The sequence below is a fragment of the Lucilia cuprina genome, chromosome 2, assembly GCF_022045245.1.
Source record: "Lucilia cuprina isolate Lc7/37 chromosome 2, ASM2204524v1, whole genome shotgun sequence".
NCBI classification, from domain to species: Eukaryota; Metazoa; Arthropoda; class Insecta; order Diptera; family Calliphoridae; genus Lucilia; species Lucilia cuprina.
In genome coordinates this window covers 65,494,884-65,509,648 of record NC_060950.1, presented here as the reverse complement: position 1 = coordinate 65,509,648, position 14,765 = coordinate 65,494,884, and the positions used below count along the sequence as shown (strand labels likewise).

Below are 14,765 nucleotides of genomic sequence, written 5' to 3'. Positions count from 1 at the left end.
ATAGACTAGACTATAGACTAGACTATAGACTAGACTATAGATTAGACTAGAGACTAAACTATAGACTAACTTAGACCAAAGTTTAGTCCAAACATTCGATCAGGCAAAAGTCAAGACTTAGGTTTAGATTATATAGAAAGGCCTGATTCATTTTATATGTCAGAGTAAAGATTAAACATTATGTTAGTTTCCAAATTGTTTTTTATATAATAAAGCTTTAAAGCTTTCTTATTGTGTTTAATATATTTGCAGCATAAGCTTTTGTCTAGTGCTTCTCTGCTTTGCCAATTTCCTAAAAGCTACCTCCCCATCAAAATCATCTAATGACATTGCGGGCAAAAGTTCCTTACAATTGACAAAGTCTCTGTCACCCTGGGATATTACAAAAATATCAAATAAAAATGCCAAAAGCTCTAAGAAAACCGAAGAATCTAATGATTATGAAGAGGACTATGACGACAGTGATGGTGACGAAGAGGGTGGTTATGAAAATGAGAATGCTGGTGGCGGTAAACATGGTTCACGTCAAAGAAATATTAACATTATCAAAAGAGTAGGCACCACCTATGCCTGGGGTCGCTGGGAGAAATGGAGTAGATGTTCAAATTCTTGTGTGCAAATACGAAAAAGACAATGCATTAAAAGGTACACAATATGATTGAATTCATTGTAAATCACACTAATTGTTTTTGACTTCTCATTAGAATACAAAATACCACCGACTCTGATGCTTTGGAAATCACTTTCTATCCCGATTTAGCCGACAAGACCACCGGCTGTTTTGGCATTATGAAGAAATACCGCCTGTGTAAAGATGAGAAATGTAAATTTAGCAATCGTCAAATGCGCGATGAACAATGTTCGGCCTATAATCGCCAGCAGTATAAAGGAAAATTCTATACATGGCAGGGCTATGAAAAGGAACATAATGAATGTGAATTGTATTGTAAACCTATTGATTCCGATATATTCATTAGTATGAATCAATCAGTAACTGATGGGACACCATGCGAGAAACCAGCCGTTTATTATACACATTACTATCGACGCAAGGCGGTCTGTGTGGAGGGTATATGCAAGGTAATCCTTTTGAATACATATATTTTTTTTACAATCCAACTGATTGATGGATGTTAAAGCTAATGCTGAAGATCATATGATCTCATGATCATATAGTTGTTGTTGTTTTTCTGTGAACAAGTGCCTGACTATTAAATTCTTTAAATATCATTACCATTTTGTATGATTCTTGTTAAATTTAATCTTTTTTTAAACGTCTTGTTCAATTTTGTATGTTCTTTGAAGGTTCTCTGTTTAGTGAGTCTTTCAACACGTTTCAGGTATAATTTCTTGCCTTGTGATCATGTGCATCATAAACCAAGGAGTGGCACAAAGAGTAAACTTGTTAAAAAAGCACAAAGCTTTTTAAAATTTTGTAAATTTTCAACATTTGTACTAAGAAGATGTAAAAATGTTGAATGTTCTCTCCTCTCTTCTCTGTTGTTTAGGTATGACGATCACTGCAACAAATATCATTTAGTTAAAGAGTTTAAATTAGTTGTTATTTTTTTTCTCTTCTCTTCGTTTTTTCTAAATGCACAGTTTAGCCTAAGAAGGTGGCAATTGTTGTGTAGTTGCTGTTGTTGTTGTTGTTTGGCGGTAAACACATGATGATCATGTTTAAGATCTTTTAAAAATTATGATACACATTTATGCCGCTAAATAAGTGTTGACCTGTTGAACTTTTTTGTATGATTAAATATTGAATTTTTAAAATTGATCTCTATTATTATGAAATCAAAAGGGGGAAAAAAGAGTAGAAATGAGGAAGAGAGTAAAAAAAGTTTTTATAACTTTATAAAAAGAGATTTTTTAATTTTAGTTTTTACTTTAGAAATATTATGGGAACAATATATTATAAAGTAGCATTATTTATAGCCTAACATATAGTCCATAGTCTAGTCTATAGTCTAGTCTATAGCCTAGTCAATAGTCTAGTCTATAGTCTAGTTTATAGTCTAGTCTATAGTCTAGTCTATAGTCTAGTCTATAGTCTAGTCTATAGTCTAGTCTATAGTCTAGTCTACAGTCTAGTCTATAGCCTAGTCAATAGCCTAGTCAATAGTCTAGTTTATTGTCTAGTCTATAGTCTAGTCTATAGTCTAGTCTATAGTCTAGTCTATAGTCTAGTCTATAATCTAGTCTATAGTCTAGTCTATAGTCTAGTCTATAGTCTAGTCTATAGTATAGTCAATAGTCTAGTCTGTAGTCTAGTCTATAGTCTAGTCTATAGTCTAGTCTATAGTCTAGTCTATAGTCTAGTCTATAGTCTAGTCTATAGTCTAGTCTATAGTCTAGTCTATAGTCTAGTCTATAGTCTAGTCTATAGTCTAGTCTATAGTCTAGTCTATAGTCTAGTCTATAGTCTAGTCTATAGTCTAGTCTATAGTCTAGTCTATAGTCTAGTCTATAGTCTAGTCTATAGTCTAGTCTATAGTCTAGTCTATAGTCTAGTCTATAGTCTAGTCTATAGTCTAGTCTATAGTCTAGTCTATAGTCTAGTCTATAGTCTATCTATAGTCTAGTCTATAGTCTAGTCTATAGTCTAGTCTATAGTCTAGTCTATAGTCTAGTCTATAGTCTAGTCTATAGTCTAGTCTATAGTCTAGTCTATAGTCTAGTCTATAGTCTAGTCTATAGTCTAGTCTATAGTCTAGTCTATAGTCTAGTCTATAGTCTAGTCCATAGTCTAGTCTACAGTCTAGTCTATAGTCTAGTCTATAGTCTAGTCTATAGTCTAGTCTATAGTCTAGTCTATAGTCTAGTCTATAGTCTAGTCTATAGTCTAGTCTATAGTCTAGTCTATAGTCTAGTCTATAGTCTAGTCTATAGTCTAGTCTATAGTCTAGTCTATAGTCTAGTCTATAGTCTAGTCTTTAGTCTAGTCTTTAGTCTAGTCTATAGTCTAGTCTATAGTCTAGTCTATAGTCTAGTCTATAGTCTAGTCTATAGTCTAGTCTATAGTCTAGTCTATAGTCTAGTCTATAGTCTAGTCTATAGTCTAGTCTATAGTCTAGTCTATAGTCTAGTCTATAGTCTAGTCTATAGTCTAGTCTATAGTCTAGTCTATAGTCTAGTCTATAGTCTAGTCTATAGTCTAGTCTATAGTCTAGTCTATAGTCTAGTCTATAGTCTAGTCTATAGTCTAGTCTATAGTCTAGTCTATAGTCTAGTCTATAGTCTAGTCTATAGTCTAGTCTATAGTCTAGTCTATAGTCTAGTCTATAGTCTAGTCTATAGTCTAGTCTATAGTCTAGTCTATAGTCTAGTCTATAGTCTAGTCTATAGTCTAGTCTATAGTCTAGTCTATAGTAAGTCTATAGTCTAGTCTATAGTCTAGTCTATAATCTAGTCTATAGTCTAGTCTATAGTCTATAGTTTAGTCTATAGTCTAGTCTACAGTCTAGTCTATAATCTAGTCTATAGTCTAGTCTATAGTCTATAGTCTAGTCTATAGTCTAGTCTATAGTCTAGTCTATAGTCTAGTCTATAGTCTAGTCTATAGTCTAGTCTATAGTCTAGTCTATAGTCTAGTCTATAGTCTAGTCTATAGTCTAGTCTATAGTCTAGTCTATAGTCTAGTCTATAGTCTAGTCTATAGTCTAGTCTATAGTCTAGTCTATAGTCTAGTCTATAGTCTAGTCTATAGTCTAGTCTATAGTCTAGTCTATAGTCTGTCTATAGTCTAGTCTATAGTCTAGTCTATAGTCTAGTCTATAGTCTAGTCTATAGTCTAGTCTATAGTCTAGTCTATAGTCTAGTCTATAGTCTAGTCTATAGTCTAGTCTATAGTCTAGTCTATAGTCTAGTCTATAGTCTAGTCTATAGTCTAGTCTATAGTCTAGTCTATAGTCTAGTCTATAGTCTAGTCTATAGTCTAGTCTATAGTCTAGTCTATAGTCTAGTCTATAGTCTAGCCTATAGTCTAGCCTATAGTCTAGTCTATAGTCTAGTCTATAATCTAGTCTATAGTCTAGTCTATAGTCTAGTCTATAGTCTAGTCTATAGTCTAGTCTATAGTCTAGTCTATAGTCTAGTCTATAGTCTAGTCTATAGTCTAGTCTATAGTCTAGTCTATAGTCTAGTCTATAGTCTAGTCTATAGTCTAGTCTATAGTCTAGTCTATAGTCTAGTCTATAGTCTAGTCTATAGTCTAGTCTATAGTCTAGTCTATAGTCTAGTCTATAGTCTAGTCTATAGTCTAGTCTATAGTCTAGTCTATAGTCTAGTCTATAGTCTAGTCTATAGTCTAGTCTATAGTCTAGTCTATAGTCTAATCTATAGTCTAGTCTATAGTCTAGTCTATAGTCTAGTCTATATTCTAGTCTATAGTCTAGTCTATAGTCTAGTCTATAGTCTATAGTCTAGTCTATAGTCTAGTCTATAGTCTAGTCTATAGTCTAGTCTATAGTCTAGTCTATAGTCTAGTCTATAGTCTAGTCTATAGTCTAGTCTATAGTCTAGTCTATAGTCTAGTCTATAGTCTAGTCAATAGTCTAGTTTATAGTCTAGTCTATAGTCTAGTCAATAGTCTAGTCTATAGTCTAGTCTATAGTCTAGTCTATAGTGTAGTCTATAGTCTAGCCTACAGTGTGGTTCATAACCTAGTTTGTAGTCATGTACCTACTATAGTTAACATATTCTATAATCTTTTATATAATATAGCCTTAGTCTGTTGTCAACCATATTGTCTTTTCTATTGTTTAGAGTTTCAATAGTTCCTAGTTTTAAATAACGCAACGATTTAATTAAGTAATAGTGGGTGTGCTTCTTAAAAAACTTCTTCAATTTTTCAAATTTCAAAACATTCGTATTATCTTTATTTTTTTAACTAATTCAATGTCAAAATTTTAAAGAATCCAATTAAAAAAAATTAAAACAACAGATGCATTTTTAACACAATAAACAATATTAAACCAATAAATGCCTATTAATGGTTTAATAACAGCTCTGCTAAGTATGCGTTAAGTTGTAATAAATATTCAAATCTGTTAAATGTTTGCGGAAATGGCAAGAATTTAAGCTGAACTTCTCAGTAATAAACTGAGAAGAATATTGAAAACAAAATTGATATTCTTAAGTGGATCTTGTTTTGAAGATTTGTTTGAAGTGTACACTTACTCTAGTAAGCGAGCGATCGATACAACTAATAATTTGAAAGTTTAATTCTTCATTGATTGCTGCTTTGTCATGGAGTTAATAATTGTTACATTATTTTATTTTTTTTTGGGTCTTTATTTGTTTTCTATATAGTTTTTGTTTCATTTAAATAGAGTAAAGAAAACAATTTTAGTTCAAATAAACAAACAATCAAAATTTGGAGTATAAACAAAAATTTGTGATCATGGAGTTTGGTTGATTCTGTGAGACATATGAATAGCCCTAAAGACTAAAGTTAAGTTTATAAAGAATATATTTTATATCTTATATACATATATGCTAGTCTATAGCCTAGTCTATATTCTATACACTAGTTTATAGTCTAGTTAATGGTCAAGTTGAAAGTCTAGTATATAGTTGTCTATCTGTTGTCTATATTCTAGTCTATGGTATAATGTATAGTCTAGTCTATAGTCTAGTGTATAGGTCTATAGTGTAGTGTATAATCTAGAGTCTAGTCTGTAGTAAAGTATAAAGTGTTGTCTATAGTCTAGTCAAATCAATACTCTTATCTATATTCTAGTTATAGTCTAGTCTATAGTCTGGGCTATAGTCAAGTCTCGTTCATAGTCCAATCCGTAGTCTAGTCCATAGTCTAATCGCTAGTCTAGTCCATAGTCTAAAATCTAGACTAGTCTGTCATGTACTCCTGGAGACTAGTCTATAGCCTAGTCTATAGTATATCTATAGTCTAGTCTATAGTCTAGTCTATAGTCTAGTCTATAGTCTAGTCTATAGTCTAGTCTATAGTCTAGTCTATAGTCTAGTCTATAGTCTAGTCTATAGTCTAGTCTATAGTCTAGTCTATAGTCTAGTCTAAAGTCTAGTCTTTAGTCTAGTCTACAGTCTAATCTATAGTCTAGTCTATAGTCTAGTCTATAGTCTAGTCTATAGTCTAGTCTATTGTCTAGTCTATAGTCTAGTCTATAGTCTAGTCTATAGTCTAGTCTATAGTCTAGTCTATAGTCTAGTCTATAGTCTAGTCTATAGTCTAGTCTATAGTCTAGTCTATAGTCTAGTCTATAGTCTAGTCTATAGTCTAGTCTATAGTCTAGTCTATAGTCTAGTCTATAGTCTAGTATATAGTCTAGTCTATAGTCTAGTCTATAGTCTAGTCTATAGTCTAGTCTATAGTCTAGTCTATAGTCTAGTCTATAGTCTAGTCTATAGTCTAGTCTATAGTCTAGTCTATAGTCTAGTCTATAGTCTAGTCTATAGTCTAGTCTATAGTCTAGTCTATAGTCTAGTCTATAGTCTAGTCTATAGTCTAGTCTATAGTCTAGTCTATAGTCTAGTCTATAGTCTAGTCTATAGTCTAGTCTATAGTCTAGTCTATAGTCTAGTCTATAGTTTAGTCTATAGTCTAGTCTATAGTCTAGTCTATAGTCTAGTCTATAGTCTAGTCTATAGTCTAGCCTATAGTCTAGCCTATAGTCTAGCCTATAGTCTAGCCTATAGTCTAGTCTATAGTATAGTCTATAGTCTAGTCTATAGTCTAGTCTATAGTCTAGTCTATAGTCTAGTCTATAGTCTAGTCTATAGTCTAGTCTATAGTCTAGTCTATAGTCTAGTCTATAGTCTAGTCTATAATCTAGTCTATAGTCTAGTCTATAGTCTAGTCTATAGTCTAGTCTATAGTCTAGTCTATAGTCTAGTCTATAGTCTAGTCTATAGTCTAGTCTATAGTCTAGGCTATAGTGTAGTCTACAGTCTAGTTTATACTCTAGTCTATAGTTTAGCTTATAGTCTAGTCTATAGTCTAGTCAATAGTCTAGTCTATAGTCTATTTTATAGTCTAGCCTATAGTCTAGTCTATAGTCTAGTCTATAGTCTAGTCTACAGTCTAGTCTATAGTCTAGTCTATAGTCTAGCCTATAGTCTAGTTTTTAGTCTAGCCTATAGTCTAGTCTATAGTCTAGTCTATAGTCTAGTCTACAGTCTAGTCTATAGTCTAGTCTATAGTCTAGCCTATAGTCTAGTTTTTAGTCTAGTCTATAGTCTAGCCAATTGTCTAGTCTATAGACTAGTCGATAGTCTGATCTATAGTCTAGAGTTTTGTATAGTTTATAGTCTAGTCTATAGTCTAGTCTTTAGTCTAGTCTACAGCCTAGTGTATAGTTCTGTATATAGGATATTCTATGGTCTAGACCAGCCAATACTCTAGCCTGGAGTCTTGACTATAGTCTAGTTCATAATTAAGTCTATAGTTAGTCCATTGTCGAGTCTATGGTCTACTCCATAGTCTGTACACAATCATTAGCTGGTTGTGTAGGGTACAAATTTATCCATGTATTTTTTGATTAGTGGGCATCTGGTATTTTTTTCTTTGATTTTGTTATTCTTTCTCTGATGGATGGTTCGAAAAAGCATTTATCTCGATAAGTTTTTGTTTTGACTTGCCATCTAGCTATCGGAGAGTGTTTTGATTGTAGTGGTTGATGTCCATTATTATTGGCTTTATTAACGGCAAAAGAAAACATACAGTGACGATCACATTTAATATCTGCCGTTAGCTGGGTTAGCGAGATGCTAAAGACGCAAGACGTTTGTGAATGAATTGTACTTGTATTTTAGGTTTTTTGTTGTTGTTTGTTTGTGAAGAATCTTTGTCGAGCAGCAAATTGTTGGTCTGTTTTTTATTTAATTTAATATTTTTTCATGTTTAATGTTTTGGTTTGTTTTGTTGGTAATCATAAATATTTTCTGTTATAATTTGTAAGTTTCTCATTCGTGTACAAAGTGTCAACGTTTCAACAAGGCAATTTGAAAAAGTTTTTGTGAAAATTTCAAGAAAAATAGTGTAAATATATTTTAGAAAAAAAATCTTAAAAAAAAGATTTGCAATAAACTTCTTTTTGTATTTCATATCGTAATTTTTTCGATTTATTTTTAATAGTTAAAATTATAGTATCTTTTAACAAGTGCAAAATCGTTTATGTCCATCTGCTTGACTTTAACTTGTGCGTGTCTTTCGTAATTACCATCATTAAAGTCTCTCTCAGCGTTTAGTCTATAACTAAAAAAAAACTACAAAAAAAAACTAAACTTGTCTTAAAGTCTTTAGTGTTTGTTTAGTCAACCAAGTCCATTTTAAGTTGGTAATTTGTTGTGACTTCAAAAAGGATTAGCGCGTTTTGTTGTTTAACATTCACTGCAAAACATATGAAAATTAAACGTATCCTAAAGATAACGGATAAAAACATTAAAAGATAATTTTTAACAAATTTGTCTATAATTTGATTAAGTTGATTGAAAAGCTTGTGACTTTAAATCTTGATGATATTTGCGAACAAATAAATTGATTAATTTAAATGCCGACTTAAAGTGATAAAAATATTTATGGAGAATGTTTAATTATATTTGTTTTAATTGATCATTAAATATTTTATTTTATTAAATAACTTAAGACTATAAAGTCTTTAATATAGACTTAAAAACGGATTAAGACTAAGCTATATCTTAGACTACAGACTAGACTACAGTTTAAACTATAACCTACACTATAGACTAGACTATAGACTAGACTATAGACTAGACTATAGACTAGACTATAGACTAGACTAAAGACTAGACTATAGACTAGACTATAGACTAGACTATAGACTAGACTATATACTAGACTATAGACTAAACTATAGACTAGACTATAGACTACACTATAGACTAGACTATAGAATAGACTATAGACTAGACTATAGACTAGACTATAGACTAGACTATAGACTAGACTATAGACTAGACTATAGACTAGACTATAGACTAGACTATAGACTAGACTATAGACTAGACTATAGACTAGACTATAGACTAGACTATAGACTAGACTATAGACTAGACTATAGACTAGACTATAGACTAGACTATAGACTAGACTATAGACTAGACTATAGACTAGAGTATAGACTAGACTATAGACTAGACTATAGACTAGACTATAGACTAGACTATAGACTAGACTATAGACTAGACTAGACTATAGACTAGACTATAGACTAGACTATAGACTAGACTATAGACTAGACTATAGACTAGACTATAGACTAGACTATAGACTAGACTAGACTATAGACTAGACTATAGACTAGACTATAGACTAGACTATAGACTAGACTATAAACTAGACTATAGACTAGACTATAGACTAGACTATAGACTAGACTATATACTACACTATAGACTAGACTATAGACTAGACTATAGACTAGACTATAGACTAGACTATAGACTAGACTATAGACTAGACTATATACTAGACTATAGACTAGACTAGACTATAGACTAGACTATAGACTAGACTATAGACTAGACTATAGACTAGACTATAGACTAGACTATATACTACACTATAGACTAGACTATATACTACACTATAGACTAGACTATAGACTAGACTATAGACTAGACTATAGACTAGACTATAGACTAGACTATAGACTAGACTATAGACTAGACTATAGACTAGACTATAGACTAGACTATAGACTAGACTATAGACTAGACTATAGACTAGACTATAGACTAGACTATAGACTAGACTATAGACTAGACTATAGACTAGACTATAGACTAGACTATAGACTAGACTATAGACTAGACTATAGACTAGACTATAGACTAGACTATAGACTAGACTATAGACTAGACTATAGACTAGACTATAGACTAGACTATAGACTAGACTATAGACTAGACTATAGACTAGACTATAGACTAGACTATAGAGTAGTCTATAGACTAGACTATAGACTAGACTATAGACTAGACTATAGACTAGACTATAGACTAGACTATAGACTAAACTATAGACTAAACTATAGACTAGACTATAGACTAGACTATAGACTAGACTATAGACTAGACTATAGACTAGACTATAGACTAGACTATAGACTAGACTATAGACTAGACTATAGACTAGACTATAGACTAGACTATAGACTAGACTATAGACTAGACTATAGACTAGACTATAGACTAGACTATAGACTAGACTATAGACTAGACTATAGACTAGACTATAGACTAGACTATAGACTAGACTATAGACTAGACTATAGACTAGACTATAGACTAGACTATAGACTAGACTATAGACTAGACTATAGACTAGACTATAGACTAGACTATAGACTAGACTATAGACTAGACTATAGACTAGACTATAGACTAGACTATAGACTAGACTATAGACTAGACTATAGACTAGACTATAGACTAGACTATAGACTAGACTATAGACTAGACTATAGACTAGACTATAGACTAGACTATAGACTAGACTATAGACTAGACTATAGATTAGACTATAGACTAGACTATAGACTAGACTATAGACTAGACTACAGACTAGACTATAAGACTAGACTATAGACTAGACTATAGACTAGACTATAGACTAGACTATAGACTAGACTATAGACTAGACTATAGACTAGACTATAGACTAGACTATAGACTAGACTATAGACTAGACTATAGACTAGACTATAGACTAGACTATAGACTAGACTATAGACTAGACTATAGACTAGACTATAGACTAGACTATAGACTAGACTATAGACTAGACTATAGACTAGACTATAGACTAGACTATAGATTAGACTATAGATTAGACTATAGATTAGGCTATAGACTAGACTATAGACTAGACTATAGATTAGGCTATAGACTAGACTATAGACTAGACTATAGACTAGACTATAGACTAGACTATAGACTAGACTATAGACTAGCCTATAGACTAGACTATAGACTAGACTATAGACTAGACTATAGACTAGACTATAGACTAGACTATAGACTAGACTATAGACTAGACTATAGACTAGACTATAGACTAGACTATAGACTAGACTATAGATTAGACTATAGATTAGACTATAGATTAGGCTATAGACTAGACTATAGACTAGACTATAGACTAGACTATAGACTAGACTATAGACTAGAATATAGACTAGACTATAGACTAGACTATAGATTAGACTATAGATTAGGCTATAAACTAGACTATAGACTAGACTATAGACTAGACTATAGACTAGACTATTGTAAAGATCTCTCAGAAGATACATGCTCTTAAAAGAACCAAAAACGGACTCATTTAAACAAATTTATGTTTTAAGTTTTTTCATAAACATAAAAATCTTAGGTGTGAACTGACACTCAAATCTAATGTTTGTCAATTAATTTCTCTATATATTAACAAACTGAAATTCTAAACTGAGTAAGTGATCTCTTAGCATTAAAACAATGTTTTCCGGTTGCATGTCTATGACATAACTAACAAGTTAAATGCGAAAAGTGTCTGTCTGTCTGGGAGTCTGCACTAGCAGCATCATCAAGTTAAACCATTTACTGTCAGTTTAAATTACACTCAAACTTAGTAAAGCAACAGCAGACGCATAAAAATAGTCTAGAGTTTGAGTCTTAAAGAAGAAGACATTTTTTTTTACTTTATTAAACTATAGAAGAAAATTGCGTCTGTCTGTCTGTTCGTTTTGTGTGTCTTCACATTTCTTTGTGTCTAATAACATTGACTTAAATTGTGGACCAACTTTTTGAATTGTCATGTCTTTAATTGTTAACTTAAAATTTGTTGTTATTTTTTTATTATTATTGTTGTAAAAATATGTTTTTTTTAAAGGTTTATAATTTATTTTTAACGGTATTAGTTAACATGTTTTCGTTTTGCTTTTATTGGTGTCTAAACTACAATTTGTACGTTTTGAGAAAATATGAGAAAATCAAAATATTTTTTTTAATAACAACTAAATTCACGTAACGTTAAATTAATATTTAATTTGATAAAATAATTGGTGAAGTATGAGTAATAAAACGTTAACACGATCATTTTTTAAAAAATATCAAACTAGCAACGCTGTCGTAAAGATAAATTCAAAAGTTTTCCACGTTTTCATTTTATAATTCAAATTTTTATGGAAATTTTAATAAAGTTCAAAAGGTTATTTTTCAAAAATATTATTGACGTAAATATAAAAATCAGTTCTTTCCAACATAATTAGGTCATTTAGTTTATTTTTTGAAAAAAAAAAAAATAATGATGTTGTTTTTATTTTGTGCTGTTTCCCTCCTGTTTATATTAAAAGAATGTTTTCTTTCATACGTCATAGTTAAACGCCATAATTTATCATTTTAATTCCATTTAAATAAATATTTTAATCTCACAGCGGTATACTTAACAAAATATAACAAAATTATAGAAAACATTTTTCAAAAAATACAATTAAATAAAAAATCTATTTTTGAGTGTGCTAAAAAACAATTAAGAAATTCCCTGCAAGAAAATTTTAAAAATTTAAAATTGAAAACAATTTGGTAACGACTAAACTAGAACAGAACTAGAACAGAACTAGAACAGAACTAGAACAGAACTAGAACGGAACTAGAACAGAACTAGAACAGAACTAGAACAGAACTAGAACAGAACTAGAACAGAACTAGAACAGAACTAGAACAGAACTAGAACAGAACTAGAACAGAACTAGAACAGAACTAGAACAGAACTAGAACAGAACTAGAACAGAACTAGAACAGAACTAGAACAGAACTAGAACAGAACTACAACAGGACTACAACAGACCTACAACAGACCTACAACAGAACTAGAACAGAACTAGAACAGAACTAAAACAGAACTAGAACATAACTAGAAAGAAAACTAAAACAAAGCAACGGAAATATTTAAAATATTTTCCATTTCTTTGTAGTGGACCCATAACAAATGATTTAAATTGTCAACACAATTTCAACACGCGCCATTTCCAACAATTCGTGCAATAATTTAAAGAAAACAAAACGAATTTGAAGAAAATTTATTAACAAAAAAATATCTTAACTTAAAACTAACACATGATGACAATAATAAAAAACTAAATTTATTAAAAAAAAATAAAATAAAAAATGCTAAAATTTTTTTTGCAAAGTTAATTTAGCGTAAAGTTAATTACAGAATTCACTTTGATCATGAATTTTATTTGCTAAATACATTTTCAAAATTTAAACAAAAATTATTTGTTTAGATTAATAAATAGTTTGTTTTTAGTTTGTTTTTTTAAATTTCAACAAAACTATTTGACATTTCCACTTAAAAATGTCTTAAAAAAATGTCAAAATATTTGTAAACATTTTGTATAATTAATCTCATTATTTTTTAAAAAACTTTTTTTTTTGTTGTTATATCTTAAGTAAAATTAAACATTAACATTCTTTTGAGATAAGGCCGGAAAAAAAGAAAAAAAAAACAACAATGTGGTCAATTGTATAAAAGGAAAATAACAATGTTCTCGTACTTTATGCCAGAACACCTTTTTTTTTAAGTTAAAATATTTAAAATATTTGGCTAAAAGCCAAATTGTATTCCTTTATGCCAGCACACTAAACATTTCAAAATTCGCAAATCCATCAATTGTTTATGATTAAAAAAAAAAAATAATGAAAAATTGCCAAGTAACAAAAGTAAATTTGAAATTTATTTATTTTTTTGGTTTGTAATCCAAAATAAGCCTATAAAATGATAAATGAAGGAAAAAACATATTGTTAAATTTAACAGAAACTTCCAGTAGCTAATATTTTAAATCATTGCATTTAGCTCTGATGTGGCATTTGCTTCTTTAAGTTAATCTCTGAATTCAAGTTTTATTAGCCACATAAAAACGTTTCCTTTTAAACCTTTCTAAAAAAAACAAAACAAATCATTTGACCCCTTAAGTTATTTATGAAACTAAATCACCTTCACTTTAAATTTTGATGTTTTTATAAAATAAATACTTAAAAATAATTCTTTGAAATTTGTTGGAAAATTTTTTCAATTATTAAACGAAACTTTTGTCTACTACCGTAATAACAAGACATAAATTAACTTTAGGATAGATATGAAGAAAAAAAAAAAGATTCATTAAACAAGTAAGAAATTAAAGTCGGGCGAGGCCGATCATATAATACCCTATACCTTTTACAAAAATAAAATGTGATTTAGTTGTCATAATAAAGTATTTAAGTTGAATTGTACCTTGCCTCAGATAAAGATACTTAAGCCGTTTATTATACCCTTCACCTTCGTGAGAAGGGTATATATAAGTTTGTCATTCCGTTTGTAATTTCTATAATATAATTTACCGACCCCATAAAGTATATATATTCTGGATCCTTATAGGCAGCGGAGTTGATTAAGCTATGTCCGTCTGTGTGTATGTTGAAATCAGTTTTTAGAGGACCCCAGATATCTTCGAGATCCGAATCTTCAATAATTCTGTTAGACATGCTTTCGAGAAGATCGCTATTTAAAATCAGCAAAATCGGTCGGTAAATAACGGAAATATGAGCAAAAATCCGATATAACCTCTGAAAATTTCATCAAAAAATTTCATATTTTTTCATGCTTTGTTACATAAGCAACAACAACACTGTATATTAGAAAAAGATGTACACGTGTGTGTAGATGTATCTGGTTTTTTAGCTGTGTATTTCGTTTTGTATTTTTGGATGCTGTTGGCATCATTGAGTTGTGTTTGAGTTTGTT

The 14,765-nt window shown here is 30.5% G+C and overlaps 1 protein-coding gene across 1 annotated transcript in view; it reads left to right on the top strand.

Moving 5' to 3' along the window:
* Nucleotides 1–14,765, top strand: part of LOC111681969 — a 20,743-nt gene that overhangs the window by 957 nt on the left and 5,021 nt on the right. The window contains exons 2-3 of the mRNA XM_046956154.1: nt 270–645; nt 705–1,080. Of these exons, the coding sequence (XP_046812110.1) occupies nt 270–645; nt 705–1,080 (752 nt within the window). The remainder of the gene's footprint in view (nt 1–269; nt 646–704; nt 1,081–14,765) is intronic.